Source organism: Corvus hawaiiensis, chromosome 2 (genome assembly GCF_020740725.1).
Source record: "Corvus hawaiiensis isolate bCorHaw1 chromosome 2, bCorHaw1.pri.cur, whole genome shotgun sequence".
Classification (NCBI taxonomy): domain Eukaryota; kingdom Metazoa; phylum Chordata; class Aves; order Passeriformes; family Corvidae; genus Corvus; species Corvus hawaiiensis.
The window spans coordinates 120,160,044-120,185,461 of NC_063214.1; the positions used below are offsets into that span (position 1 = coordinate 120,160,044).

At 45.2% G+C, this 25,418-nt stretch overlaps 1 protein-coding gene across 1 annotated transcript; it reads right to left on the bottom strand.

The window, feature by feature from the left end:
- Positions 1-720: 720 nt before the first annotated feature.
- On the bottom strand, positions 721-14,926 carry ETS2 (ETS proto-oncogene 2, transcription factor). The gene is made up of 10 exons (XM_048290904.1): positions 14,614-14,926; positions 11,401-11,472; positions 8,543-8,663; positions 6,817-6,936; positions 6,152-6,352; positions 5,447-5,530; positions 4,551-4,793; positions 4,119-4,382; positions 3,363-3,481; positions 721-2,325 (listed from the first exon to the last, which is right to left on the bottom strand). Exons 2-10 carry the CDS (start codon positions 11,470-11,472, stop codon positions 2,110-2,112), a joined length of 1,440 nt encoding a protein of 479 aa, XP_048146861.1. The 5' UTR covers positions 14,614-14,926; the 3' UTR covers positions 721-2,109.
- Positions 14,927-25,418: the final 10,492 nt, after the last annotated feature.

The window sequence follows — 25,418 nt, forward strand, 5'->3', positions numbered from 1 at the left end:
GACAAGGAAAAGTAAGGCTGAAGGACAAGGAAAAATAAGTCTGCAACTGTCTGGGGAAGACCAGGGCCATGCTGCAAGCCACATGCCTACCCTTCCAACTCCTCCTGATTAGAAAGGCACATTCACCAAAAAACCCCAAAAGCCCATGCTTTTTCACATGGTGACTACACCAAAACCAGCACCAAGACAGTTTGGTAGAAAGATCAAGAGGCTTAGGGGCGTCATAATTTAGTATCTGTGGTTTTTACTTTTTAAAAATGTGCAAAGTTTTCCATATTTCCTGCTTCTCTGGAAGGTGGAGGGATGAAGAAAAGGATGGAGACAGCAGGGTTCCTTTGTACAGGACAGGAACAGTTCAAGCCAAAATTGTCTTCCCACCTCTGTTCTTCCATATCTTCCCCCGTCACTTTACACAGCCTTTCACACCACAGAACTGCCAGTTTTCTTTCAGAGGCACAACACAAAGGTGTTAACTTGAATTTATATCCAAAAAGAGAGTGGTGGCATCCATCTAGCTCAGCTCAAGCCCATCAGCCTGTGCATTCTTGCACTGTTTTCTCCAATCAGCCCTAAGCCTGGCTGGTTATTTTCTTTTTGGGTTATTTTTTTCATCCTGCAGCTGTTGAGGGTGGTGGTAGCAGGATGGACAAGGGTTGAACAAACAAACAAACACAAAAGGAACTCCTCTGAAACCTTCCAAATCAAAAAGCACACACAACATTTTCTTTACAAGAGGTTTTAATGGAGACTCATATTTTTAAACCTCTCACACTGTACAACACATGTAACTGTACATCAAGCTCAGATAAAAAATAAAGCTTTCTTACAAAGTACATTTTTCCAGTGATTTTTTTCCTTTTTTTTTTTTTTTTTTGCAGTAAAAATAGCTGCTACATAAAACCCTCCTGATCTTTGAAAAGGAGTCACAGTTATTTCCAAAAATAGAATTCGTATTTTAATCATACAGAATAAACTGCAGGAAGAGACAAGTGAACTGAAAAAATAAGGCTTGTATATAAATTTTTTTTTTAAAAGTACATGCATAGAAGTTGAAAAACATATGCCATTTATAAAGAAAAGAAGGTAATTTTACCTATACTAATATTTTCATTTTTCAGTTACAGAAGAAACCACAAACAGGCCCTTTCATGTCCCAGAATACAACATTCGTTTCCTGTAAAAATGCCAAAATGCACAAAGAATTGCCAGCTTCAGTCTTGGCAAAATCCTGGGCCCGGCCTCCCTCCCTGCCCCCCCAAATGCATGCACACTGAGCATAAAACTTCTGCTGTCTCTCAGGCCAATTAAATATTTGCAGAAGGTTGTATATCCTAGACAAACATGAAAAAAAAAAAAAAAGCCCCACATTTGATAAGTTTACATTCATCCTATTTCAAAACACACATACAATTAGTTTAATTTACACTATACAGTATCTGTTAAATAGGAACATCAGAGTTTCCAAAGGAATCACAGAATATATACAAACTGAATATTGAAATGGTATGATTTTCCTTCCCTTCTTTTAAAGGGTGGGGGTTTTTTGTTAACAGTTGCTACATCTGGTTTTGGACACAAGAGTGTTTATGTACCTATGCAGCACATTTCTGGAGTAGTAACAATAACAACAACAATAAAACGTGCTTTAAAACAAAACTAATACCAGTCTCCTTACCGCTCATTTAAAATAAATTAGTTTGTTTGTTTTTAAATAAACTGCATGATACAAGATGTAAGCGAGGACAGCGGTGCTTCAAAAACATCCGAGCAAGAGTTCTGCTGCATCGCTGCTTTCTCCCAGCCAACCTTTGGTTTCAAAGCCAACCCATCCTCACACGGCAGTAAACGCTTCGTAGGGCAGGACAGGCAGCTGAAATGCTGACCCCAGGAGCATTCCCGCGTCTCCACGCCAGAGCCAGGGCTGTGCCCGCTCCCACAGAGCCCCACCGACCACACCGGGCCGCTTCCATCCAGCTCTCCGCGGTTACAAAATGGGTGAAGGCGCTGCTTTGCCGGCAGCCTCCCCCCCGCGCGCGGCGGGCCCGGCTGCGACGGCTCCCGGGCATTGTCCCCACGCGTGATTCCAGCCGGCGGCTCGCGGGGCCGGGATCAGTCCTCGGTGTCGGGCTGCACGCCCAGCATGGCGTGCAGCTCCTCGGGGGTGTAGCCCAGCAGGTTGTGCAGGTCGCACACGAAGCGGTACACGTAGCGCTTCCCCGACGTCTTGTGGATGATGTTCTTGTCGTAGTAGTAGCGCAGGCCCCGGCTCAGCTTCTCGTAGTTCATCTTGGGCTTGTTCTTCCTCCTCCCCCACCTCCGTGCCACCTGCCAGAAAGCAAAAGCAAAAGGGGTTTGTGCCAGCTCATGTTCTTCTTGGGTTTTATTTCAGCCACTTTCTCGGCCAGAGCATTTTATTTGCTTTGCATGTCCCAACCTCGTGAGAGAGGAGTTGGTGACTAAACCCACAAGGGACTTCAACAGCAGCTTCAGGAGAAAGGGGCTGACAGCAAAGGACACCAGTTTGTAGGGGATGGGCTAAAATATGCGTAAGGAGGTCAAGTTTATGGAGAAATGGCAGAATATCCCAAGTTGGCAGTGTCCCACAGGCATCAAAATCTAATTCCTAGCCCTGCACAGGACAACTCCAAGAAACAGAATATCCTGAGCTGGAAGGGACCCACGAGGATCACAGAGTCAACCAGGTTAGAAAAGATCGAGCCCAACATATGACCCAACACCACCCTGCCAACCAGACCACAGCACACAGACATAGCCACATCCATTCTTTTCTTAAACACCTCCAGTGACTCCACCACCAGTCCGACTCCTGGCCCTGCACAGGACAACCCCAAGAATCACAGAATACCCTGAATTTGATGATCTTAGCAGGGATCTTCCAAGTCCAGCTCCTGGCCCTACACAGGGCAACACCAACAATCCCATCCTGTGCCTAAGAGTGTTGTTCCAACTCCCGGAGCTCTGGTACAATCTGCTCTCTCAAAGAAACACTATTTTACCACTGATTTGCTATCAGGCAGCAGGGGACAAGTCTTTACTGGAAGTTCAATGCTATGAAGTTCCTGGTTTCTCTCCCCTCCTTTTTTTTTTTTTTTTTTTTTTAATAAAAAAGTTCCACTGGACTTTTCATCCCATCTCTTAATACAGTAATTTTCCTACTGGAAACGGCATCAGAAAATGAAAAGGCATTTTGTTTCTTTTTAGTGACTGAAGTTCCCAAAATACTTCAAAAGCAGCACTACCATATTTGATGAGCAGCTAAACACACACCTATATCCAGGACTGGGCCCACAGATGTCAGACCAGACCCCAAATCTTCGTTTTCACCCCAATTAGCCACATACCTCATCCGGGTCAGCAAGTTTGAATTCCCATCCATCTCCTGTCCAGCTAATGAATGACTGACAGGACTTGTCAGTCAGTAACTCCAGAAGGAATTGCCACAGCTGGATAGGTCCACTGCCTGTTGGGAAAGAGGAGACACAGAAAAACTACAAGTTAATACCCCTGCCAGCTCCAACCACAACCAACATACATGATCAGACTTGTATCACAGACCTCAAAATTAATCTGATTTATCTTTTTTATAGATCAGAAAGAAACCTTAAGTTTTACTCCATAGCACAAATCTGCTCCCACCTATGTAAAAATGAAGTCAAGTTTTTCATGGAAACAAAGGATTTGAAGCAAGTTATGGCTTTCCCTTCATATGGATCCTTTAACCCTCACTCCCATCTCCCAACAGCTGCATTTCCAGCTCCAGGGCTTGTCCTGAAGTCCTTGACTTGGCAAACGTTCTACAGGAAAAAACCGATTTCAGCAAGGACTACAGCAACAAGGCCTTCACAACACCTGTGGGAATTCTCAAATCTGGGAGATTTTGTCCAAGCTCCCCTCTTTCTCAAACAGATCAAAAAGCACATTTGATTTTCACTTGATCTGACATGCCTGCCTGCTCCTTGCTTTGGGTGAATAATCCACGAGGACTTTCTTTAGTAACACATGAAATCAAAATTATTTGTGACTAGTGGTCTCCACCACCATGGCACACACTTAATGTTACATAAAAAAAGGAGTGACCATTTTGCCTCACTACTCACCAGTAAAGCCAGCCAGGATGGCTGCTGGTATAACTGGTTTCCCTTGCTCCACAGGATCACTCCGTTCCTGAATGTAGTCTTTGAAGGACATGGTAGGTTTGCTCAGACACAAGGACTGGCTGCAGTCATCCTCGAAGCTCTCGTAGGATGGCACACGCTGCAAATCCACCAGGGAAGATTGGCTGTTCCAGGACTGCAGCATGGAATCCGAGCTCTCATAGCTCTCAGCACCACTGTCACTGGATTCATGTTCTCTCAGCTTGCCTTTATCAAATAAAACAATAAAAGAAATAAAATAGAAAGTGTTGGTGGGTTGCTTTTTTTTTTTTTCCTCCCCCTCAATCCAGCCTGTCCATGTAAATCATGTAAAGGAGCAAGAGACATTCAGGGTATGGCCCTGGCCCTGTGTTTATCATGCAGATAATGACTCACCAGCATTATCCATCAGCAAATTGAGATTACTCCTTGGGAAATCTTGATTTACTGCACAGTAGTTCACACCAACAGCATCTGCTTGGGTTTTAGGGAACAATGGGAACTCTTGTTCTGGGTTGAGGAGATTCGGCGCTGTGGAAGTCTGACAGACGTCAGTCAGGAGACTGGGTTTGGGATAACTGAGGGCTTTAGGGTATCCAGGCATTTGCATTCCATAGGAATTCTGATCTACATTAACAGCTGAAAAAAGAAATGAAAGAATTAGATGATTTTTCCCTGGAGACCCTTAAACAAACTAATACACTAAATACACCAAATCAGATTCTGTAAATCCCCCTCTGCAACCTGCCAGCCACAAACGCCCATTGTTCGCTCTTCAAGGAAACTACAGAAAAAAACAGGGAAGTTTAAGTGGTTTTGAGCAAGGCTCTCATCACTAAGTAGTGTAATCAGGCTGAGCTGAAGCCTGACTGTGGTAGAATAAAACACAACATCAATCAAACAATCCGAGGGAGCCAGCACTGCATCCCACATACTTCCAGCAGCTCTAGCACACTTCCAGAGCCTTTAAAAAGGCCTAAACATAACTCTTGCTGCTCCCCAGTTTTTGACTCGGTTTCCTAGAGATGGGAGTGGTCATTCTGCTCCACAGATGTAGGTTTGGCATAGCAAGAGGAAATTTAATTTTCTCAAAGCCTTTGCTCTTCAAAAGATTTCCGATATAAATTAGGTGACAATTGAACAATACAAGGAAAGAAGGCTGGAGCAGCTGAAGTGAAACGTTCTCCTCAAGCACAGTAACTATTCTGGTGCTTTTTGGTTTTACCCTGGCATCTGTGACATGCTTAGAATAAACTGAGAGATGCAAAATATGCATTTTTAAAAATACTTACTTAAGGAATTATTATTGACCCAGTGAGGAACTGAGGTGAGGTGAGAGTTCTCCACATACTGATCCTGTGTTTTCTCTTGGCTGTCTGGGGAGAGGACAAAAAGAGAAAATTTGGGTTTATGGTTTTAAAGATCCAACCTGTATGCCAAGGAAAGCTTCTGACTCTTGGGAGTATTTTGGGGTCACCATTAACAAAAATTTTAGTATCACACTGTATTTGTATTGCATTCTCTCTCATGATAGAAATCACACCAAAAAACCCAACCAACTTCCAACAGGCTTTAAACCATCACACCAACTGAATTTTAACATAAAACTTAAAACCAACAATAATTGCAGTGTGCTTTAAGGTCCAACTGTTGGTTAACTTTGTATTTCTGGGGTTAACTGTTTTATTTATGGGGTACTTACAGTGGTGTAACTTACCCCAATCTCATTTATTCCAGTGATTTTCCCAAATAAAACCTGCCCACAAATGTCCTCAGCCTGCACACAGAATGTCTGCAGCTATCTGCATCTGTGCTTTGCATACCAAGGATGTCCTGATAGTGCTGATAATGCTTTTATTAACCAGGTTTTAAAGTTCATTTCGAGTTTCATAGGCAATAAAAGCCCTTCATAGTGAAACCAGTGTTGAAATCGAGTGCCATTCCTGTTTCTGTTAGGAGAGCCCTAAACCAAAAGCTCTTTCTGGCTCTCTAACTACCTTTTATCATCTGTTCCAGGTGTTCCCACAGAATATCACCCACATAGTCAGGTGCCAGTTCCAGGAAACGCTCCTTGCCCAGGTTGCACAAGTCTTGGCCACTCATAAGAAACTGATGGAAGTTCACATTTGCCAAGCTGAACTCATTGGTAGCCCATGAAAGCCACTGGCAAACTTGCTGTTCAGTCCACAGCCAGGGATCTGCAAGACAGGAAGGATCCAACATTTAGAGATAACTCCTGGCCCTTGATAAAAAAGAATCTTCCTTAGAAAGCAGTGAATTAAAAAAAAACCCCAAAATTGTTTAGCCAAGTTATTTAGTTCTGAATGAATTCAGAATGAATGTATTCTTGAATTAAATAAAAAAAAAAAAAATAACCCAGTCCTCTCTTTTCTTTCTGCATTCACTTGCAACCAGAGATGTACTCAGCTTGCTTGATTCTCTCTCAGGCTGCCAAAGCATGAGCTCTCCATGCACCCATTTTTAACACCAGCAAGTCTGGCCTTTCCAAGGCAAGCTGTGCCAGATTCACATAGGATCCATTCTTGTATTTCCTACTGACATCATTCTTTCCTTTTCAAAGAGCTGCTATTCAGCCTCCTCCTTAGCATTAAAAAAAAAAAGAAAAAAAAAAAAAAAGAGCTTATAAATAGCAAACACTTACTATTTGGGATACCCAGCCGACACTGTTCCTTTGTGAAACCACTGAAAGTATCTTTCAGGGCCTGACTCATCACAGCCTTGCTGCACGGGGTTAACAGAGGCAATTCACAGTTGTTCGACTCTGCAAGAAAAGAATAGGGGTGGAGGGGAGGAAGAAGACACATTAACTTCAGGCCACTGAAAGGAGCGACTGGCTTTTGCTATCTGAAGAATTAAAAAAAAAAAAAAGATGCTAGAAAGTAGAAAGTTGGTGTTTTAAAACCAGAGATCACCATGCTCTAAAATCTCTGTGCTACTCCTTTGATAAGATTGCATCGCTAATTAAGAGCTTTGCAGCTTTCCATGCATAGATCTTACTCTCAGTAGTTATATAAAGTGCCTTTGTTGCAGGGAAACTTCACTGTTACTTTTTTTTTTTTTTTTAAGGGAAATGAGACTGCTTCTTCCTATTTTACCACCTACAATTTGCCCCCAGACTTCTTCGCAACTCTAGACAATCTTCATTTTATTTGAGAGCTAAGTAACTGACAGCAGGCTTACGAAGAGCCAGCTTGCACTGTTTAACACTGCATTTCAGACCTTATCACATCACCCAAGGACATGGTGCAAAGGATTATCCCATCATCTGGACCAAACAAGTGTGACTGGTAACAAGCTGGGGGTGAATAATGCATCAAACCACAAAGCTGGCACCACTACACGTCAGTATAAATAACTAAGCTGCCTCACTGACTTTCAATTTTACTAGCAGATTCTATTTTAAGGATGAATTTGGCTCCCACTCCGTTTTTCTTCTTCGTCAGTTTTCATCAGAAGATGCCTCATTTTATCACAGAATGATGTCACTGAATGCTTTGGGCTGGAAGGGACCTTAAAGTTCCATCATCCAGTCCCACCCCTGCCATGGGCAGGGACACCTTCCACTATCCCAGGCTGCCCTTGGCAGACTCCAAGTCAGTTCAGAGCTGTGCAGCTCTTCTTGCTCTCCCAGACTATCTACAGGCTCCACTTGTGCTTCACTTCTGTTTTTACCACACCCTTCCTAATATCTGCAAGGCCTTGCTTTGCTGACCAGAGCAGGTGACTGATTAGGATCACATTAGAACAAAGGAGCTGTGGTTTTCTGGGTTTGAGGGCTGGAGGCTTTTTTCCTTCCCCTAAGGGGAGATAAAAGCAGCATCAGGTAAAATATCTACATTTTGTCAGGGATTTTAGGCCAGGATTTGTATGGCACTCTCAGTGGGGTACTGTCCTACACACACACAAAAAAAAATTAAAATATCTTTAAACATCCCCACCCTGTTTTTTAAGGTATGGAATAAAACATTCTTTGATTTAACACCACAGAATCAAAAAAGGAGCTTGCAGAATACCTGCACTTTAATTATGTTCGAGATGTTGCAAATTTAAATACACAAAACCCTTTTTTTAAAGATTTTTAAACTCTTATCTCTGCTTTAATGCCTACTAAGGCTTCTTCCATGAAAAATCACTCTATTCGGCTACTGCATCCCAGTTCCTATTGCTTTTCAGTACAGAAAACAACAACTACCCACGAAGAAATTCACATGAATAAAATCAAGCACGTACACACATGCCTATGTATTAAACCACTTCTTTCCAGGGAAATCCACGATGCACTTGTAAAAGCACACCCAGGAAACATTAGTTAGACCCCACCAATTCCTGATCTGCTGACGGGACTGAGGAGCAAAGTGAGGAGTTACCGTAAGATGTGGAGTCAAATCCTGTCGGCACTTCCTGAAGCGTTTGGTCCTCATTGAGTGAGAAAAAATACCCAGCGAAAAGCGAGTTGGAGCTGTCAAAGGTGTCAAACGCTGGCTGACGCTGCAAAGCACCAGAATAAACACAGAACAACGTAAGCATTTCGCTGGAGAACTGTGAACTCCAGTGCTAGGAAGCGTCTGGGTTTGGTTTCCTAGATCTGGAGATCGTGCACAACCACTACCTTGAATCAGCTTTGAAACATAACCACAACGAGGGCACAGCTTCTGGTACGTGAGCAAAGCCAGTGATAAGGGCGAGGTGGGGGATGTTCTGCAGCTCACAGCAAAGCCAAATAAGGATATTCTTAGTTTTTTTCCTGTAATTGAGGCTTTTAACAATAGACAATCTGCATGTGTGTATAAAATACATATTTATTTCCAGGTACCTTTTAAAGAAAGCCTCATTTCCTTAACCCTTTAAAAGTTGATTATCCACTTGATGAGTATTTGATGGCAGATCAGTAAGTTTTGGGAAAACTGCCAGTGCAAAACCTACAGTAGATTTATGATGCTTTTTTTTTATTTTCTAAAGGATAAAACTCATCTGAACCACATCACTTGAAGCTATACCAGCTTTACAGGACTTGAGGAAGGATGTTACAGCAACTTTTACTTCTGCTTTACTGAATTCGCCAGCAACCACATTTTGAAGTCTTTCCAGTGCTCAGATGCTCAGTGAAACACTTCGAGTTTCATTTTACAGAAAAGGATAAACAAGACTGATAAAAACGTTCCAGATAAAAGTGGATTCTACTGATATACTGACGACATTCAAGAAATATTGTTATATTTTGAAAACCTAACTCCTTTCAAACTTGACTTGTGCCAATTGTGTATGCCAGAAATACTGGTATGAGTTTACTACATTCCCCCCAACCACTTTAGTCTTTGGGGGGCAGAAGGAATGTGAAATAATTTCAAAAGCAACTTATGAAACTTGCCTGTTAGTCACAGGGAAACAATATCTGCAAGATCTTGAGGCAAAGATGGATAAAAGTTGCCACTGAGATCTTTTTTAGAGGCACCTGAGGATAGAACATTGCTCTGGAAAGCTGCAGCTGGCTCCTGGCAGCTCCTGCCCTTCAGAGAGCTGGAGACAAAGGCAACTTACAAATGCTTATTTGGTTTAGGCAAACACTGATTTGCCAGTTTGTGCCAAAGGAGTGGATTTAACTGAGGACAAGGCAAGGATTTTTCAGGGCACCATTCACATGCAATGCAAAAGCAACCTAAACTGTATTCCTGGAACAGCAAATTAGGATTAATATTCCTCACAGTCCCTAACTTTTCATGTCACCACAAACAGTATCAAGCCTCATTTAATGGGTTCAGAAATCTCCTGGCCAGCAGGGATAAACTGTGGGCCTCTGGTTCAGGTACTCCCCAAATCAAGTCAAAGTCAGCCCCGGGAAAGGCTCATCTCTGAATAAAACAAGTTAATAACAGCTGCCAAATCTGCTGGTAAAAGATTCCTTATACTTTACTAGATAAAAGCTCTGACTCATTGCTAGCACCTAAAAGAAAGGGCAAGTTCTTTCAACACAATCTGGAAACTCCTGCATTTTGAGTAAATAGCTGACCCTTATCCTGAGTCACTGGAAAAAATGCTTTGGCATGTGAATGAGTAAAATCCATACCGTGCTGGTTTCATATTTCAAAAGGGAGAAAATTATTGTGTAAGCACGTTCTTGATTTAATAGTAGTAAAAGAGGAAAAAAACAATGCAGAACGAATTCTGCTTGTCCTATCAGTTATACAACTACTTCATCTGGCTTTTCAATACACGTAATTATTGCAGAATGAAATAAAATGGAATGTGAACAGCTACAGCATAGCAGAATACAAGTCTCTGACTTAATTCTATGACAACTGAACACTGAATAACTGCTTAGAGCAACCACTGTGCTAAGAGCACACAGATGTTAAGCTGGGAGATCTCCTGGATATTTTTGTGAGGAGGAAAAAAAGGTAAGAGGGGACCCTTTATGATAAAGCATCAGAGCAGTCAGCATCCCAGAGCCTCACTGATTCTTAAAACCATGGTCATTCCTCAAAGCTAATGAGAGCAGAAAGGGTCTCCCTAACCTTTATTTGGTTTACATTAATCAATGCTGTGTAAAAAATTGATACTGGGATTAAAAAGGAACTTGCACGAATGGGGTGAGGGGAAGCCCTTTAAGACTGAGTCTTCACAGCCTGCTGACCTCAGTTTGTAAATTCCTTTCAAAACGAGAGAACAGACACAGTCTACCTAAAGATAAAATAAATGTAATAGTATTTGGAGTTTTTACAATGTCTTGGACTTCCATTAATAACACCTGCAAGTAGTAAGTGAATAACCTACTTTTATTCCAAACAATGTTCAGGAAGGTACCAAACCTGACCAGTCCTATCAGAACAGGTCTCTGCCAGTCTCATCAAGTTAAAGACACAAACCCACCCCTGTTCCTCATCCTTTAACTTTTATTTTGGCACGAGTTCCACCAACACCACCAAATTTGAGCTCAGTTCTTGTCTACCTCTTTGAAATTCTTAGGATTTAGGGAATGGAGAGAGGCAGCCTTGTTGGGGAAGAGGGTGGAGGGTGCAAGATTTACACCTTTCCTATTTCAGTTCTGCTTTTCACATCTCTGTGGAACTCAGTGGGAATACTCTGGCAGAAGACTACAGAGGAGCAATTAAACCTGTGTTCACTTGGCTCACCCAGTTCCTGTTCTAGCATCGTAGGAACACAATAAAAGCACTGGCTGGGAGATGCCCCAGCTGGGTCTGGAAGTTGACAGCTCCAGGGTACTCACCTTGAGCATTCCTCTGTACATGTTTGACACGGGAGCTACTTGATCCATGTTCCTGATCCCAAAGTCACTCATCTGAAAAACGAGAGGGGCCACATTAAAAACACTGCCACAGGAGGAGGAAGCAGATGTTAACACATGTATCTGACTGCTCCAGCACGGAGTGTGGAGCAGCTCTGGGAATGAGATACAGGGAAAGCTTTTCCTTCTCACTGCCGACATCCCAACCACACAGGGCAGTTCCAGCTTGTTTTTCAACTGGAGAAGCTTTCACAAAATTTGTGTCTGTCTGAGAAGCTCACAGGAATTCCCTTGCCCACCGAGTACCTGTCCCTCTGGGATATTTTCCAACTTTTCACCCATTATCTTAGGTAATCAGTTTTGTGTTATTTTTGCTTACTCTATTCCCTCTCACAGGCCATGATTCACTTCAGACTCTGGCTTTCAGAGGAAGAGGAGTGACAGAGTGACACCGTGATACACCTTCACCTCCTGCATTCACCCTTTCATGAATAATCAGTTAAGCCAATTCCCAGCATCCCCAACCTCCTGCCCTTACTACTTTACTCCAAGCCATGTTATCTTGCACATCTTCTAAACACAGGATTAACATATTTATAAAGCTTTAGAGGGCCTAAGTTTTAACTGAAAAGGGGTTTATGCAGTAAAATACCCTTTTTAAAGGGCTGATAATGGGACCACTATCAGTATGCTCACGCCATTGAAGTCAAAGCTTTATCATATTGCCTTTATTACCAGGAACAGAGTTGTGTGAGGCCTGTGTAACTTTTCTCCTGTATATCACTTAAGGAAAAGAGTGATAAGATTCAGATCCTCTGACTGACCTACTGGTAAGATCAAACATAAGGAATAAAGCCAGTTTTATGGCCATTGTTCAGGTTTATCGTGATGCTGCAATTCAGGTGTCAGTGAACGATACCTTATCAAGCTACACTCTTAATTTTCCTTCCCTTTTTTCACAGCAGTGGGCTAAATTATCTTGCTCCACAGCAATTGCCTGAAAACATGCACTCGTACTTAAATAGCCACAGAGGACACTATCAAGATTTCCACAAAACTGTTATCACTTATTACAAGCCAAATCTATCACTCACCATGTTAACACAAGGAAAAAGAAAAACAAAATGCAATTTAAAATTCGGAAAAAAATCGTAAATTAAGATCTAGCAAAATCAGCCCAGTTAAAAATGGCAACACATTCAAAAGCCGTGCATTATAAACAGAGAGGAGAATAAAAACATCCAACAGCCAAACACAAGGAACCCCTTCACCCTCTTAAATAGCTGATCGCTTAAAAATAAAGTTAAAAAAAAATAGCAAGAGTCCTTAACCTGAAAGGCCTATTTCACCTTCACTGGGCCTTATAATTGAAATAAAATAAATCAACTGACTCTGAAAGGAATATTCACTAATGTTACTCAAAAAGTGCAATCTACTGAATGATGTTTTTTACCTCAAACAGCACGTACAAATATTTGATCTAAATTACACATCTCATTGAGCAGCAAAGAATTTCACACAGCGTGAGTCTCACTCAGCAAGCATCCTAATCTGTTCATTAAATTTGCCACAGTTTAAACAACTGTTTATCCTTGCATTTGGCTGGGCTTTTAAGAAAGTAAATTTCTAACACCCTTTGTTTTCCCTTTGATTTCTGCTCTGGTGTCCAGAGATAACTGGCTCAAGGATTTGAGCATTTTGAAAATCTTATACGTATATTCTGTAAGTTTAGGTCTGGTCCCTGGTTAGGAGTACAAATAAGATTCCTGGCACTTTGTCTGCAAATCTGACCTCTCCACAAATCCTGTTAGGCACTTCCCCATCCACCAAAAGGGCTGGGATTCTCTCCTTCCTGGTTTTTTTTTGTTTCTTTAGAGATATTTAGGGCCCTAAGACAAAAGGTTTATACCAAGTGTTGATTACACAGCATTGCTCATTAACCCAAGCCCCTGCTTCTCCACGCTGGGTTTGCTCCGTGGCCTTGCCTGGAAGGAAAGCTTTGGGAAAATGAGACACCGAGCTCTGGCTGAATAACACATGGAGATCCTCAGCATGTTTTGCAACACTCCAGCTTTCTTCCTCCAACCGAATATCTCAAGCAGAGGAATTTCTATACCCTTGGCTCATCCCACATCAGCTTTTTCCCCATCTGCAGCACAAATTTCCAGCCCTGAGATACGAAACCCATAGAGAGATATCACAATAGAAACAGAGCTGGAAAGGCAACTTGGGTTTCCGTGGCACAAGAGGGTTAAATCTGGCTTCCTGCTGGACTTAGAAAGCTGCTGGTTTAAGTTCAGAAAAGCCACTAGGGCCCAACACGGTGTGACTGGGCCTCACCTCCGACTCCTCCACTAATGCTGATGACTGCGACTTGCCAGCTATAATTGGTTTAACTGGCAGGACACCTTCCTCAACACCCCCGCATAGCTGAGTGGGTGAACCAGAACAGGGTCAACAGGATCAGGCACTTATTAACTAATACTCCTGAATTCTGATTGCCTTCTTTTCAGCAACAGCCAGGTGCCTGCCCACAGCTGGACGCAGCTGGGCAGCATCCACATGGAGAACTGAAGCGCGCTGGTGTCCCCGATGTATCTGATGTACCTCCAATGCTGTTTTTTAGGTTTGGGGTTTTTTTTAGTGGGGGGAGGGAGGAGAGCGGGAAGGGGGAAATGTGCCTGATTGTTGGTTTTTTTTTTTTTTTTCCTATATGGCAGTTTTTTCAGAGAACAAACAGCCTCCACAGGAAGAGGGTGGGAGAGAATCGCGTGCCCCGTGCAGCCCCTGAGCTCCCCGAGCCCCGCCGGGAGCCTGCCTGCCTTCTCACACACATGACACACGCTTCGCCCACATAAAAAAAAACTTCGGTGAGGAGATCACACAGCCCAGTCCCTTTAAAGTCCTAACCAAATCCAGAGCGCGCTGCCCATTAACCCCTTCCCGCCGGGGCGCGCTGCCGCCTCGCCGCGGCATCCCCCGGGGGATGAGCCCCCGGCCGCTTTCCTCAACCCCTCATCGCCGCCGGGGGAGGCTGATCGGGGCGGCTGGGGGCTGCGCTCGGCATCCCCGCGGAGAATCCCCAGCGCGGATGGGTCGGGGCGCATCGGCGTGGAGAGGTCCCGGAGCTCCGACGAGCCGCCCCCCTTTTCTCCTTTCCTCCCCGCTCCCTCCCCGCCGCCGCCCCCGCCTCACCTGGCCCCCGGCGCTCCGCCGCTCCTGCGGTCCCTCCCCGGCGGCAGCCCCGGCCCCACACGCGGCGTCCAAGGGAACGCGGCGCCGCTGCCTCTCCGCGAGCCAAAATATCCTCGATGCGGCCGCGCCGGCCAACAACAACAGCGCTGATCCCGGCGGAGAGTCCCGGCGAAAGGAGGGGGGCACAGAAGGGGCGGGATGCGGCAGGGAAGGAAGGCGGGTGCCCGCGGTGCGTGGGCGCTGCCGGCCGGGCGCGGATGGCCCACGGAGCTGCGCTGGCTCCGCTCGGCTCCGCTCGGCTCCGCGCTGTGCCACCCGCCCGCCCTCGCAGGCGCTCTTCAGCGGGCGGGGGGAGGCGGCCGGACCCGCCTCCCGCAAGCCCGGCCCCTCCGCTTGTTGTCGTCGCTGGTACCGGCACAGCCGCGCTCGGCCCCGGCTCCGCCGGCGCCGGGGGATGCGGAGTGCGGCTCGGGGAGGAAAAGAGGGGGAAAGCAGTTTTATGTCGTTGCGAGAGACGAATGCTGTTTTTTATTCCTCCCCTCCCCCCCTGGTTATGCGTGAGATAATTTGTGCTGGACGTTTTCCATGCTTGTTTTTTAATTAGTGTCTCTGGTCGAGGCGGGTAAGATTAGGAAAGTTAACCCCTAAAATTCCAAATAGAAATAGTCTGTTTGGACATCAGGAAGAATTTCTTCACAGAAAGGCTGATTAGACATTAGAACTGCCCAGGGAGTTGGTGGAGTCACCATCCCTGGAGGTGTTCAAGGAACAACGGGACGTGGCACTCGGTGCCACGGTTTAATTGACAAAGAGGTGGTCTGTCAAAAGTTGGACTCGATGTTCTCAAGAGATCTTTTCCAACCCGATTCCGCGATTTTCAGAAGAAAACTGCGACGCTTGGTGCTGTGCAACTTCAGTGATTATGTCATATCGCACCTTCCACAATTATTTTGGGGAGTTCTTAATATAAACGGGATGCGACGCAAAAAAGCTGCAGCCTGTGAATCGCAGATCCTGACGCCGCAGCCTGTGAAACAGAGTTGGCGTTCCTCACACCTTGGGAAAAAATTCGGTGGCCCTTGGAAAGTTGCAAGGAGCTCAGTGACACCAAAATATAAAGTTATTTTTCTGCTGAATTTATTTTGTCAAAGTGAGTTCCCCCCTGAGGGGTTGGAGTGACCTGAGGGACAGAGAGGCAGGGGCCTGGGTGGCTTTTCTTAGGTTGGAACCACTTAACTTGCCTGATTCTCTTGCCAAATCACCTACAAATGATTTATAGATGATATTAAACACTTTGTGTGCATTCAAACAAGGGATCCAGTGCCCTTCCCAGCTCCTCAGCCTGGCTGAGCATTGGAGCCACCCTTTCTTCTTGCTTCCTTCTTGACTTCCCTGGATTGTCAGTGAACGCCAAATTGCACTTAGAGAGCTGTTCTTGAAGCTTGCTGTTACACCTTGCTTTATTTAAACTAACTCCCATTTCAAATTACCACTTGTGTCATATGGTTGTAACTTTTCTTATAATAGGAGCCCACTAACTGCTACTTCTCAGCTCTTCACCAGATTTCAGCTGATCCTCTACCTTTGCCTGTGAATATTTTTGCCATTAAAAAAGCCACAGTTTCTTTGGCCTTGCTGGTGCAGTTGTCAGAGCTCTCTCCTGTATTTTCCAGCTATTTCTGGCTGTAGCAAAAACTGGAATTTTTTTTTTTAGTATTTCTTTCAAACTCCTCAGAAAACTCTCTCCTTAGAAAAGTAGGATATATTTCATCCCTTAGGGTCAAATGTTACTGGGAAAATTGTGGCAGTCTACTTTGAGAAGCTTAAAGAAGTGTCTTGATTATGCCAATGACATTTCTTACTCCAGGAGAGCCCTGATCTAATAAGGCAACATCTGCTATAATCCTAGGGGAAACCATTAAAAACTGTATGTCAGCTGCATAGCAATTTTAATTATAACACTGACAAAAATAATTATAACACCCTTTTAATAGGGGAAACATCTGTCAGAAAGATAAGATGAAAGGCTGGGAGTTATTTATTTCTTGCTAAATTAACATTCTGGGACCCAGAGCAAAATTATTAACCTGGCCATATTTTGCTCTATTGAAAGGTCTTATTTTTAGAGCAGTTCTTCTTGTGTAAGAATATTTAAGTTCATTAAATTATACCTATTGTTAGTATACAAATATTGCTTCATTAGAAGTGGTTTGTGCTTAGTGGGCTGGATGATGTATGAGGAGGGGCTGGGGGAGCTGGGTTTCATTAGTTTGGAGAAAAGCAGGCTAATGGGGAATCTCATTGCTAATTTCAACTCCTTAATGGGAGGTTGGAGCAAAGGGAGAGCCTGACTCCTCCAGAGGTGCACAGTGGCAGCAGGGAAAATGCCAATTCGATATTTGGGGATGAATGTTCCCAGCGTGAGTGAAAGCTTCATCTGGGGGAGTCTCTGATCTGGAGTGGAGTGGTCAGAGCAAGCCCAGCAGAAGGTCAGAGTAGAGACCTGCAACTCTCCTCTCAGCCCAAGTTCCTCTTTAATTCCATGATCCCCCTGCACGGCTCATTTTCAAAATGTCACATCATTAACTTGGAGAGTCAAAGGAAAAATAGGTTTGGTTTGGTTTGTGTAATGTACCCATGTGTTTGGTTCTATTTTAGGAATCGTCCATCCTCCTCACAATTTTCTGTGGTTTTATTCCTGTGTGTGTTGGCACGCTGTGAGCCAGAGACAAAAGGGGGAGTTTTGTATCAATGTAAGAATAATCGAATCAGCATCTAGCTGCAAACTGTTGAGATATTTTTTGTTGAGATAGATTTTGTTGTTGTTGTGCAAAACCTACTGCTGCTTTATTTTTTTTGTAGGAGTGAGGGGAAACTATCTGTAGTGCTCAAGAGTGAAGTGGCTAGAAAGGCAAAAGGAAAGAAAACTGATGAAGAATAAAGAAAAAAGCATTGCAAAGTTCTCTTTTCTGTGATAGTCCAGGCATGTCAGACTTTTTTCCAGTCCTTCTTGCTCATAATTTTTTTGTTTGAATGAGGACCCATGTTGAAAGTGAGTGCTGGGGAGTTATTTCTGGTTTTTTTAACTGCCCTTCTCTGCAATGGTGTCTCAGAATTTAGCAGAAGAGTTACTTTCTTGTAGTGAATTAAAGGAAAGGAACCTGTTAGATCTTTTTGAAGTACCTAAGTACCTGGCAATGCATTGTTGTCCAAGGGGATTATTTGGCCCCATATTTCTGGCCTGAGCAGCTGCAGGACTGAATTGTGAGCTCATTGGAGGGAGAGAAGGGCAGCAGCATCAGAGCATCCCAGGGAAGAGCTTCACCCGCTGTCTGCACACCATATTCCCACTGGGGACAACAAAGAGGGGGAATAAGATCCTAAAAATGTCGAGGTTTAAAGCGTGGAGGGGGATGTGAGGAGGCAGGTATGTGGCAGGGCTGCATTGCAGCTCCGGAGCAGCTGTGACTTACTCCTCCAGAATTCCTCTTGCGCCACAGAGGCAGAGGACACACACAGGAGTGAAAATCCCTGTCGTGCTGTCCCGGTGTGCGTGGCACCCTCATCTGCCTGTTGGCTCAGCTCCTCTGGCTGGGGAGGTTTGGGGTGCACGTGTCCCTTCTCCTCCTCCTCTTCTTCCTTCTCCTCCTCCAGCTGCTGTAGGGAGGGCTGGGGCAGCCCTTTGCTGGGAGACCCAGGATTGTCTGGTGGGCTCTCAGGGTCCAGTACAACCCTGCACCTCCTCCCGCTGCTCCTGGCATCCCTACAGCACCAGGGATGCCTCTCCAAAGTGCATTTGCAGTCAGCAGCGTAAATAAACAGAGCCATCCTGAATGTGAAAGGAAAGGCTGTATATTTGTGCCCCTAAAAAGACAATTAACAATGAAGCTCCAGTGGTGGCCGGCTGTAAGTTCATAGAGTAAAGGGTCTCAGGAAATAACATCTTTGAAAAATAAAGGCCCGGCTCTCTCGGCTTGAAATAGCGACTTCAAACAAGGCGCTGTTATGGTTGAAACAAAGGATGAAACTCATTTACTCTGCCATTCAAACACGACTGAAACAAAATATTTATACAGGTTTGGGGGGAAAGGGGGGGTATCAAATGGCTTTTCACTCAGACATAGATTGTTCACAGCTAAAATAAACCTCCGCTGGCTGTCCCCACTGAAGAGTTCTCCCCATGGTGTTTGGTGCACAAAGTGTGACCAAGATAATTTCTGTGAAGGCATCCCAGTGAGTCACAAAGTGCAGTGAGTTATTTGTGTGTGTGTGTGTCATTATTCTGAGCACATGCAAACCAACACGGCTAATTACTACCCAGAAAAAAAAAAAACAATACTGTGTCAAAGTTTGAGCAGCAGAAATTGCTACATTTTGCCCATGAAGTGCTACGTTTCACCTTTGTAACTCTGAAAGAAGCCAGGTAAACTCCCAGCTGCAAGAAGTATAGAAATTTTGACGTGGTTATGCATCTGATTTCTTTCTTTAGTTCAGTGAAAATGTTGCAGGCATGCTTCAAATAATGTTGCCAGTGGACAGGAGAGATGCCTAACACATGAACTGTAGGATGATGCCTCACATGATTGAAAAACCTAAACCTTTACCTTTCATACTAAAGCAGAAGATTAGCTGTTGAACTAGCTAGTGCTTGAGAGATTGCTCATACCATTTTGGGTGTATTTAATTCATTTCATGCAGTCTGAGGCATAAAACAAAAAGCACATGTTAATATTTTAAGGCCAAGTGTATTCAGAAACAGCAGATCTTAATAATTGCTTGTGGATGACTGGCTTCAAAAAAGTATGTTTAAGTGTCCTTTAGCAGCAGAGCTTTTTGTTTTATTCCCTGCTGGTTTCATTTAAGAATTACTTTGCTTGTGCACAAGCTTGTGATTCTCCTGATCAGCTCACTAATCACTCTGATGTGCCCCTCAGTGCAGTGAGGGCAGGAATTCATCTTGCTGGGTATGGGCCTCTCTTTTCTTCCCCCCTCAACAAAAAGTAGAGGAGTTTGGCATCGTTGTTCCGTGGCTGTAAAAGTTGCGTGCTGGCACTTTGGTAAGGTGTGACAGCTGTTTCAAAACTTTGCCTTAGCCCTAGGTGTGCAGATAATGATGTTCACAGCACAGAGTGAGAGAGCCCATGGCTTGGAGCTTTGTCACTGCTGCTCTTGTGCTTCTCTAAGTGGGAACTGTCTGGGAATATTTTTGGAACCATGACTTAAGATTGTTTTTTTCCTGCTGACATATTCTACTGTGTGTCAGGGCTCGAGCCTCGGCATCATAGAATCTGTTCATCTTTTATGTTTTCTTTTACCTTCTTTATTATTCTCAACTGAATTCATTCTCATTCAGCTGGACAAGGGGACACAGAGGTCAGAGCTCCCCGGGGGCTGCAGCCCCTCCCGAGGGCAGCTCCGATCTCTGCTCCCAGGGACAGGGAGAGCACCCAGGGAGTGGCTGGAGCTAGGCCAGGGCAGGCTCAGGCTGGAGAGCAGGGAAAGGTTCTTCCCCCGGAGGCTGCTGGGCACTGCCCAGGCTCCCCAGGGAATGGGCACGGCCCCGAGGCTGCCAGAGCTCCAGGAGCGTTTGGACAATGCTCTCAAGGACATGGTGGGATTCTTGCGGTTTTTCTGTGCAGGACCAGAGGCTGGACTTTGATATTCCTTGTGGTCCTTTCCAACTCAGGATATTCTGTGATTAATCCCTCACCTCCCAGAGCAAACTCCTAGTTCTCTTTTTCACCTCGTTGACTTTTGTCTGTGGAGTGAGCTGTGCAAGCCAAGTGCTGCGTAGTGGCAGAACTCGTGGCACCGAAAGTGAGCACGGAGTCATTTCTAATCACTTGATTCCTTTTGGCAAGTGAATGCCATGATTTCATCCATGGATCCCTCTTACTGCATGTTCAGTGCATACCCACATCCTTACAAAAAGCGCAGCAGTGACTCCCATTGTGGTCAGTGAATAAGAATCTCTCTGGTTACACAGTACTTTGAAATTCATTCCGGCAGGTGCTACGTGTTGGGACCTGAGGGAGCAGGGGTTGTTTAGCCTGGAGAAAAAGAGGCTCAGGGGGGACCTTGTGGCTCTGCACAACTCCCTGACAGGAGAGGGCAGCCAGGGGGGAATCAGGCTCTACTCCCAGGGAACAGGGACAGGACAAGAGGGAATGACCTCAGGTTGGGCCAGGGGAGGTAAAGGTAAAGGTTGGATATCAGCAGGAATTTCTGCAGTGAAGGGCTGTTAAACTTTGGAAGGGGCTCCTAGGAAGGTGGTGGAGCCCCATCCCTGGAGATGTCCAAGGAGTGCCTGGATGTGGCACGCAGTGCTCTGGGCTGGGTAACAAGGTGGGCATCAGTGAGAGGTTGGGCTGGATGATCTTGGAGGTCTTTTCCAACTAAATGATTCTGGGCTTCTGCTGGGACATGCATTTTTGAGTTCTAAGAGTGAGGGAGAAGTTGATGGCTTCTCTCCTGACCCAAGCAGAAATTCAGGAGTAGACCACTGTAGTCAGGAGCATTCACCCTACTCCGTGTTGAGGATCTCAGCCTGAAGTGTCTGGAGCAAAAATTCATCTATTGAGTGACTTTGACTAAAATAACCCGTATGTAAGATCTATATCCCATTTTATTGACCCGCTCTTCTGCTGGAAGACTGTTCAGGCTTTTCCATCAAGGAATTCAACCCTACTCCCACACAAGAGGAAAAGGAAAGGCGATGCCAGATTTAGCTGTGAGTGGATGTGTACATGGTTGTATCCACTGGTGCATACATTGGTGGACTTGGAAAACTGCCTGGGTTTCATTCACAGCCATCTCTGGGAAGCACTGTTCCATCCTAGCCAAGCTGGCTGTCTTTTTGCTTTTGCTTCCCCAGGGGCATAATGTCAAATTAGTCATTTTTACAAGAGCAGGGAGCTTTATAGCAGCCCCAACATACGTTCTCTGGAACACTGACAAGATAAATTCACTTTGTACAAATACAAGCAGCAGTTGCTGTATCTGTCCTGGTTGGTTTTTCCTTTTTTACAATGGAGCAGGTGCAATGCCTGTATCTGTTATCAGTCTCTAATATGGTTTGAGCAAACAAGGAATTGCTCACGTTGTCTAGGTGTTGCACACAGTCCATTAGTCACCCCGTCTAGTGCTTATCACAGTTCAAAAAAACAACATTTGGGATGAGTCATTAAGATTCATTAAAGAATATCTTTGTCACAGCAGCAAATGAGGGAGAAGTATGGAAGGGATGGGCAGGGGTAAGTTTAATATTTGTGGAGAACATAAGACATATGCTGTGTACCAGGGATCTTGGGAGCAATACTGGCTTCACAGACTATTATTAGCAGAGCAAAAAGTGAACTTAGTTGTGTTGGTGGGCCCTAGGAAGCAAATTCTGTATTTGGAGTGTGAAATAATTCACTTTTGGGGGGGGCTGGGTTATAGTGTGTGATATCCCACACCAGTATCCAGCTGGGTCCAACCCATAAATCTTGTTCCACCCCATGTGCAGCTTTGTTAGCGGCAGAAACCCTGGAGTACTGTGTTCCTCTTGCCTTGCTCGTGTTTCCATCAAAACAGACATTCCTGTGGGATTTGACACGGCCACTCGTGTGGCCACACGTCCCTGTCCTGTCCACTGTGTCCTGCTGGTCCTGTGTGAAGCCCAGATGCTGCAAGCACTCAGCAGGGGCTTAATGACACACAGGACTGAAAGTGCCACCTCTGGGATGGCACTGGCCAGCAAACACTCCAAGGAGGACAGGCTGTGCCAGGCTGGCATAAAACAGGGGGAAATCATTTCCTTTGTCCATGAGAATCTGCTGGACCTTAGGCATTAAGGCTTTTTCCTCCCCTAGGAACAACAAAATCAGTCTCAAAAAAAGCTTTGTGAATTGTATTTTGAAAAAACACCCAGACAAAGTAAAACCAAGCCATGATTGACCAAACCCTTGTATTCTTTTCCCTCTTTTTAAAAATTTTAATTTTTTTAAAAAGTGTTTTTACTTTGAATTGTCTTTTTTTCAAACAGTGGGTTTTGGTGGAGCCCTGGACACATCAAGCAAAGGGAGGGAGTGCTGTAAGCAGTTCCTGTCCACACAGATCTCCATGTAGCTTTTTCCCCACTGGCATGAATTCCTCTCTGTGGGCCAGATGTGCTTTTCTCCTCACAGGAGATGAGTGTTTCCATAGCTGAGCTGTCCTGCTGACAGCACGGAGATTTCTGGAGTCACTGCTCACTCCCAGGTGTGAAGTGGATTGCTCTCTGGCCTGGGGCAGATAAGCAGCCACAGGACTTTGTTGTTCCTTCTCCCAGCATTGGAAATCTTTTAATTAGGAGAGAAATAAACTGTCCACCACATTATTTCTTCCTTTCCTGTAGTGCAGTCTCTTTCCTTTGTCTCAGTGCAAGCTGGTTTTCTTAATGTGCCTGATTCATAAAGAAAGCTGAGCATTGCCCAGAATTCTTTAAATGAGAAACTGGATTTTACTATGATCTTTATGGTAATAATTCAGTTGGTTTTTTATCAATGTGATAAGTGATTGCCCCTCACATTCCTGCTTTCACTCTGGAAATTGAACTTTGGAAGCAATACGCTCTCAGATCCTGCTCAGGTGAGCTCTGTGGATTCCCTTTGGATTTCTTTAAGCAGAACCTGTATTGCTTTTAGTGCTCCTGAGTAAACCCAGGAGAAACTGGAGTTGTGTGGAGCTCTTATCTCAGGGGAACACACATTTTGGCCAAGCAGGAAAGAAACTGAACAAATTTTAAAAGGTAGGGATTTTGATGTCACCTTCTTTAAATTCCCTCTGTGCTATCCCAGTAACCTGGCAATTCTGGGAACCCACGCCCAGCGGGTGTCAGGGTTTATGGTCGGCAATCATCTTTAAACACCCATTCCCTGGACTTGGACCTTCTGTCTCTTCCCAATGTTTTTGCAGTTTGCAGCCCTGCCTCAGGCTGCTTGAGCTGCTGCTGCAGCTCCCAAACACCAGACACATTTGGGGCAGAGTTGTGAATCCCAGAATCCCTGAGGTTGGAAAAGCCCTCCCAGCCCATCGAGGCCCAGCTGTGCCCGATGCCCACCTTGTCCCCAGCCCAGAGCCCTGAGTGCCACCTCCAGCCCTTCCTGGGACACCTCCAGGGATGGGCACTCCAAACCTCCCTGGGCAGCCCCTGCCAAGGCCTGACCACCCTTTCCATGGGGAAATTCCTGCTGCTGTCCACCCTGAGCCTGCCCTGGCCCAGCCTGAGGCCGTTCCCTCTCCTCCTGTCCCTGTTCCCTGGCAGCAGAGCCCGACCCCCCCGGCTGCCCCCTCCTGGCAGGGACTTGTGCAGAGCCACAAGGTCCCCCCTGAGCCTCCTTTGCTCCAGCCTGAGCCCCTTTCCCAGCTCCCTCAGCCGCTCCTGGGGCTCCAGCCCCTTCCCAGCTCCCTTCCCTGCCCTGGACACGCTCCAGCCCCTCCAGGGCTCTCCTGCAGGAGCCAGAACTGGGCACAGCCCTCGAGGGGCCTCTCAGTGCCCAGCACAGAGGGACAGATGATGCTTCCAGAACGGGGCTTGCTGGACTCTAACCTATAAAACCCAGCATTTATGTAGTAGCAGTGTCCTACTGTTAAAAAAAAAAAAGAAAAGGTTAAGGATTACATAGAAAATATCCTATAAATCCTTAGTAATGCATTGTCTGCTCACATCTGATATTCTGACATTAAAACCTTCCCTTGCTTTCCTTAGGTCTCTGTATCCTGTGTCGTTACATGCTCCAGTGGAGAGTTTAGTTACTGAGGAAGAGGTGAAGGGATTTTAAACGAGCACACTCCACTCCTTTTGCTGTTCTCAAGCATATTGAAAACACCTAAAGGAGTTTAGTTCTTCTAGGATAATCTCTTCTCCCACCTCTGCATGTATTCCCTTGAAAGGAGCACATCTCTAAAGAAAAAGTTTGTTTGCCAAGTAATTGTTCCAGGAATTCTTGCTTTCCCTGCAAGGATGTGTTTTAGCTTGGGTTGAGCTTAAGGAAATGGGAGTCACGGAGTCACTCAGCCTTTTTTTCCCTTCTGGCTTCCTGTTTCCCCCAAACAACTTTTGAACCATTTGGTCAATTTTAAGCAAAGCTGGGAAGGATCTCCTGGTCTGAGGGAAATAAAGTTCTTACACGTCTCAGAAATAAGAGGCAGCAGAGCAGATTAAAGGCACCAGAGCTTGTGCCCCCACAGAGATAAAGGCAAGGAACGTGGGGTCGACTGTATTTGTTTCCAGAGAATCACACAAGAAATAAATGCTATTAACAGGAACCTTTGATCAGAGCTCACATCTTAGCAGGCTTGAGATAAGAATTTGTGTGTTATTAGAGATGAGATAAGGCCCTCTAAGACGCAAGTCATGGGAGAGCAGCATCATTTGTTCTCCTGCTGGCAGAAGGACGTGCTGCTGTGGTGCAGTGTAATATTTACCTCAATTCAGTGGTTGCTCAGCCCTCCTTGGGCTCTGCCCGGGCCAGTTCTCCTGTGGGGATGTTTGGTGAGGTGTGAGGGGAGACCTGTGTTGCTGCCCCAGTGTCGCCTGAAGAGCACAATTGTGAGGATCAGCCTGAAATCTGCTCCTAAAGCCTACAAGTGTAGGAAGTGTAGGGCTGGGTGACTCCCAGGCTTCACAAGGAGATGCCAAATGGAAACATTCCTAGAATCACAGAAGTAGAGAATTATGGAATGGTTTGGGTTGGAAGGGTCTTTAAATGTCATCCATTTCCATTCCCTGCCATGGGCAGGGACACCTTCCACTGTCCCAGGTGGCTCCAAGCCCCGTCCAG

Coding starts and splice junctions, on each gene's coding strand:
- ETS2 (XM_048290904.1), bottom strand. CDS start 11,472: ATGAGTGACTTTGGGATCAGGAACATGGATCAAGTAGCTCCCGTGTCA. Junction 5,531..6,151: donor CCTGGAACAGATGATAAAAG/GTAGTTAGAGAG, acceptor TCCTCTCCCCAG/ACAGCCAAGAGAAAACACAG. Junction 3,482..4,118: donor CATCCTGGCTGGCTTTACTG/GTGAGTAGTGAG, acceptor CTTTCCCAACAG/GCAGTGGACCTATCCAGCTG.